The sequence below is a fragment of the Rousettus aegyptiacus genome, unplaced genomic scaffold (genome assembly GCF_014176215.1).
Source record: "Rousettus aegyptiacus isolate mRouAeg1 unplaced genomic scaffold, mRouAeg1.p scaffold_m13_p_11, whole genome shotgun sequence".
NCBI classification, from domain to species: Eukaryota; Metazoa; Chordata; class Mammalia; order Chiroptera; family Pteropodidae; genus Rousettus; species Rousettus aegyptiacus.
In genome coordinates, this window is record NW_023416286.1 from 13,774,001 (window position 1) to 13,780,000 (window position 6,000).

General features: G+C 34.9%; 1 protein-coding gene across 3 annotated transcripts in view; it reads left to right on the forward strand.

The window, feature by feature from the left end:
- The window catches only part of FREM2 (FRAS1 related extracellular matrix 2), a 209,317-nt gene extending 204,584 nt beyond the window's left edge, over positions 1-4,733 (forward strand). For all 3 annotated transcript variants that reach the window (XM_016161361.2, XM_016161362.2, XM_016161363.2), the window contains 2 exons: positions 374-520; positions 1,685-4,733. In XM_016161361.2, the coding sequence (XP_016016847.2) occupies positions 374-520; positions 1,685-2,197 (660 nt within the window). In that variant the 3' untranslated portion in view covers positions 2,198-4,733. The remainder of the gene's footprint in view (positions 1-373; positions 521-1,684) is intronic.
- The last annotated feature ends 1,267 nt before the right edge of the window (positions 4,734-6,000 follow it).

Consider the following 6,000-nt stretch of genomic DNA (forward strand, 5'->3'; position numbering starts at 1 on the left):
CATAAGGATATAAAGTATAACATAAGCTATGCAGTCAATAATATTACAATAAATATATATGGCACCTTTAGGGGGATCATTTTGGAAGTTATATAAATGTCTAACCACTGTTGTACACCTGAAACTAGTATAGTATTGAATGTCAACTGTAATTGAAATTTTTTTTTAATTTTTTAATTGTGATAAGTGGACTAAATCTCTTTTCAAAGTTAAGCATTTTTGTCTTATATTTTTCATACGATAGCATCTTTTTAAATGAAACTAAATGGGGACATTTTATGGTAATCTGTACTTACGCAAAACTAATTCCTATTACGCGATTGCAAAAGTTGGCATTATCCTTAGCAATCCTCATTTTCCTTATTGCTTAAAGGACAAAGCTCAGCCAGAGACACAAATCACCAGTTTTGGAAATGTCCTTTTTAACGCCAAACTGGCAGTGGATGACCCTGAAGCTATTCTCTTAGTTAATCAGCCTGGATCTGATGGATTTAAAGTCGACTCAAGACCACTCTTTCAGGTGGGCCAATACAATAGCTATGTAACCACATTCACGTTACTTAACATTTGAATGCCTCAGATGTCTCATTTGTAAATAGCAGTTATAGTAATATTATATATAATACACGTGAATATGAATAATGCATGTAAATCACACCTAACCATACTGGGCACATGGTGAACAGTCTATAAATTCTAACTATTATTATTTTTATTAATGTATTATTATTACTTTAAGTCAATGTGTAATGAAGACCCTTATTCAGCCCAAACATAAATCTAAGTCTAATGGTTGGAAAGTGTGCTTTTCTTATTCAATATTTCTTTCTGTTCACTTTTCATGACCATCTTTAGTAGAGTGATCTCGTGTGAACTGCTGGACTCAGAAAAACAATAGTGTACAGCACAGAAATCTGCACTCTCAAAGATTTTATAAACCAAGATAAAATCCTAACCTATAGATAGACAGTAGAAAGAGACACAGGTAACAATAACCATACCGAGCATACAAATGTGACAAATTTAGAAATGTGTTCACATTATGATTCCTTGGGGAAGCAAGTGTACCTTTTAGGATATTACTGAAAATTGTCCAAACAGAATGGACTGAAGAAATGTGTTATCCTTATTCAACATAAAGAGGGAATCTTAAGGAGGCATATTTGTTACTCTGAATCTTTTTAAACAAAAAGCTTAAGTATAACATTTTTTTTTTCATTTTACCTTTAACTCCCAAAAGTATTTGGCTTTAAAGAACCATCAGAAAATCCCTTCCTTTCAAAGACCCTAGAAAAGCAGAAGTTTTCTATGGTCTTAAATATAAATATGCAGCAAGACATACTGGAAAAAAGTCTTGAGAAGTCTGAGGTGGTCAAATTTCTAGTCTTGCTTCTACCACTAACTAGTTGAGTGAAATTGGGCAAGTTACATAACTATTATGTATTCTTACTAATTTTTTAAATGAATATTTTAAAGCAATAGATATCTAAAGCTCTTTTCAGTTCTGACATTCTATGACTATGTCATAGATTACCAAATATTTACCAGCACATACTACGTATGCAAAAATATTAAGTGGATTAATTCTGCAGACTAAATTAAATTAGCAATTATTTTTGGCAAATAGTCATGAATTATGTTGGTGTAGTTATAATTTTCTAATGAACAGAGTTTTGTTTTCTAGGTCTCCCTGGGTCGAGAATGGTACATACACACAATCTACACAGTAAGATCAAAAGAAAATGCCAATGGAGGCATTGGCAAAAGAAGTGTGGAGTACGAGGCCCACTCGGTAGTGAGTCCAGGGGAGCCCCAGGCAACTACCAGGAGCAGAAAGAAGAGGGAGATCAGGAGCACACCCCATCTAGTGTGGGAAATTGGAGCTGAAAACAACCGGGGAACAAACATCCAGCACATTTCCCTGGATCGCACAAAGAAGAAGCAGGTCCCCAAAGGGAGGGTTCATCCTGACGGCATCTTTCCCTGGGGGCTCAACAGTCTCAGCTCTGAAGTCAGCCTTATCATAGTCATGGGAGGTACCACAGTGGGAATACTCACCCTCAGCCTCATTGCCATTGCAGCAATGATGTACAAGAGCAAGAAGAGTACTAGGAAGAAGGATGCCTCAAAGGGCTCCAGAAGCAGTGAGCCCATGATGCTTCCGCAGAGCCACCAAAGCGACAGCTCAGAAGTGTGATGGCTGCAGGTAGAATTCAACTTTTTCCTCAAGTGCTTCAGACTTAAGACAATAGAAAACCAAATGCTTCTGTAAATGGCAGAGAATTGGAGACTTCTGTGACGAAGCTGCTCAGAGGACCTGACTGTACTAATGAACTTTGATTTGAATTCTGTCTACTCTTTCATGCATCAAAGGACAAATAAGACCATGGATCACATCTTTCTTGTTGCCCAAAAGACAACAGCAATATATTCACATGTACACAGAGCCACAGGTGGACAGCAAGGAATGTACTTTCCATTTTAGGCATTTTCTCTATACAGTCAAGATGAACCTATTGAATGGTGCTAACAGACTCTCTCAGAAGTTTCAGAGGAGTCTATTGTTGCTATATTAGTATAAACCTTGAAGGTGCAATTATCACAATGTTTCTTAGTTGTGTAACAGTTTATAATAGAAATATGTTAAATGGTAGCCTAGAATAATGATAAACATACTGTTTATTATGACTAGTTTTCTAATAGGTGAAGACAGCATGAATTATGACCAGTGGTAGCTCAACTCACAAATTACCTTTTCTACTACTTGGGAGGGAGTGAAAGGAAAGATAGAAGGAAAGTAACTCACTAACCTGGATTTAAATTGTTTCTTTTTAAATTAAACCAAAGAGTGTGTTAAGTCTCAAACGCTGTTGAAAAGACTGCTCTTTTTGGTATAAAATGAGAAACAGTAGTTCTTGCATGATAATATATCTTATTGGTGCTCAATATTTGTGGGAAATGAGAGAGTTGGTGACATTTTGATGACAAAGAAAGACCATGACTTAAATGAACATTTACAAGACAACATTTTCTAAGAACTGAGCCTAGATATTTGCAGTATTGAGCCCATAAATGATAATAAGAAACATCGTTTTGTAAAGGAAGAAAGTGGTATTTATTAATATAATATGTTAAACCGAAGTGCTTCTATACACACTTTATAGAATGAAAGAACATTTTAACAGATGATACATGAGGTTGACCCTTAGAGTAATATAGTTAAGAGCTTCAATTGACCATGGGACACTAGATTAACTTTCTAATCAGCAACTGCTCCAAACCATAGGAATCTCTGCAAGTGTCATTTTAAAGATGCTCTAGGTGATGGCCAGCATCATCAATTATATTCTTATATCCAAGAAGAAAGCATCATCCTTTGGCATCTCCAGTTAAGTAAACTGATACATTGAGATCCCTCTCAGTACCTAAAATTATACTTTGTAACACTGCTTACAGTATTAAAAAACAAGGAACGTGGTTGAATGAATTTGCCTAGCAAATCTCCCATTGCCTTTCTGAAAAATGTGCTTTCACCAATGGCAGAAATTTTGGTTAGAAAGGAAAAATGTTAGCGTTTAATGACCAGTCTTTGAAAAGCTAGTAAATGTATTTCAAGCAAAAAATAAGGTCGGGAGAAAAAGAACCACACCTAAAGATTAACCCTCAAGTGTTAGTCTGAAATGCCTGGAATCCTCTTTCATTTGCAGTCATAACCTGGCCACACTAGACATCTTGGTGGAATGGAGATTTTCAGTCATAGAGGCACATTTTATCCGGTGTCTGTGAGCCTCAACCATCTTTCGATTGAAAAGGGAAGCTATACTGGTGCAGGAAGAGCGGCAAAAAATGTCTAATATTTCCCTCTTTTTTGGGGGACCGCTCTTAACTTCACATTCAGTCTTTTTAAAGAATGTAGTAGAATGTAGTCTCCTACCATTGGGGGATTTACAAATATCACCTACAACTCAAAGATTTCTCAAAGGATTTATTTAATAGAAAGTGTTACATAGCCCAAGAGTTTGATTACAAACAAATATTAACACTTTCTTAATTATCCTCTTTTATTTTGCTTGGTCTTCTGGCAGATGGTTAGCTACTTCTTTGGCTACCTCACTATTTGTGTAGAAATAAATCGTGTTAAGCAGTTTTAAATAATAAGTGAACTTTGTACCACTTAATATTGGGTTCAATTTATATATCGACTGTTGGAGCAAGTACTTTCAATTGACTTAATGTTACTTTAAGAGTTAAGATGCTTCAGAACCTGATTATCATGCAATACCAGTGGCAGGGGGTGTGGCAGGGGGTGGTCTCTGTAACAATATAGTAATCAGTGAAGCATCACTACAAAAAATCCGTTTTGAGCTTTTGGCGCAGGCTAGTTTTATACCAATTTTACTTTACAATGAGTTGTTCTAATGGGACTACTACATGTAAATTAGAAAGTTTATAAAATACATGTCCATCCTTTTCAAACAAAAATAAATCTCTCCCTCTTTACCCATCTTCTCCTTTTCTCTCCCCTCTCTCTTCTTGCTTCCTTTCCTCCCCTTGAAAAAAGAGTCTGTGGGAAATAAGTAAATAGAGCTTTCTTAAGTATAAAGTACTTGGATTTTTGCATCATTTTCTTACTATGTGATTTAACATACATTGATCATTTTAAAAACTTTTTAGTGGAGAAAAGTATCAGACAAAATGCTTTATTGTTCAATAAAACAGGTCTTTATTTTCAATATTTTGTTTTCAGAGAATTATTCTAGTACTGCCAGAATGTATACATAAAAAAACTTCTCATAGAGAACAGGATGTAAGTAATAACAGCTTCTCAGATATTCAGTAGCTTCTGACCCTAATTAAAACAAGATCTTATTGATATTTCAGAGTAAACCCAAAAACGAAACTAAATATTAAGCACTAGTGACTCTTCTAGCACATGAACCATGAAGCATTAGAATACATAAATATATTTTAATGCTGTTTTTAATTATTTCAGTTTATTTCTTTGCTTACCATTTACCAAATGCTCACCTAGGATTTGGTGAGCATTTGGTAGATAAATGCTTATCTACTTTGAGAGATTACATAGACACCAAGCTACTCCCCTGGCCATTGACAATGCTATAATCAAATGTGGCTCTTTCTTTGGACTAAAAGGATCAAGATTTGCATTAGGTTCTCCCCTGGACCAAGAAGACATCAGGCATTTGTGTGAACCACAGTTTTAAAATTTCTCTAGAGCACCAGCAGTAGAGTCCACTCTTTTTCACCTAAAAGAACCCCACTTGTTATAGATCATTCTGATTACAGACCTAATACAAAATATTTCCAATCCATAATTTGGTAGAAGTATTCTTTGCAAACCTATCCAGAAAATGTACATTGCAGTAATGTGGATGTCTTTGCATATTTTTCCCTCTTAATGGAAGACAGACCCACTTTATTTTAAGAATGGGTTAACACATTGACTCTCCTTTCAGTCCTTTTACAACATCAGCACCTCCTGAGATCCACCCTTTCACAAGCAGACAGTATGTTTGAACAATGTGAGTTAAGGTCAACTAGAATTCTCCTGCCATGCTACTGCATAGTATTTGTGATAAGAAGCACCAGCTATGGCTCAATATGAAGTGATTTAGTTCTATAAGCAGCCAAATCTTCTTTATCAAGTCATCTTACCTATAATTCTTTTCCAGGATACCCGCTCCAAGGTCAACTTTAAAAGTGGAAAATGGACCTGTATAATCAATCATAGAGAGCTTTTCCTCATAGAAATCAATGCTAAGGATTAAAGTTGTTCCAGATTGAGAAATGTTAAAGTAACAACAACAGATTAAAATATAAAATTTAGATTTTAAAAGTTGGAAATTTGATTTCTGCTATTTTGAGAATATCTATTTGGCATTGACTCAGAAACCAATTTATTTATTTAATGAACAAAGAAAAAATATATTTTTTAAATGCAAATGTTTTAAAATTTGAAATTTTCATAATTGTATTAAT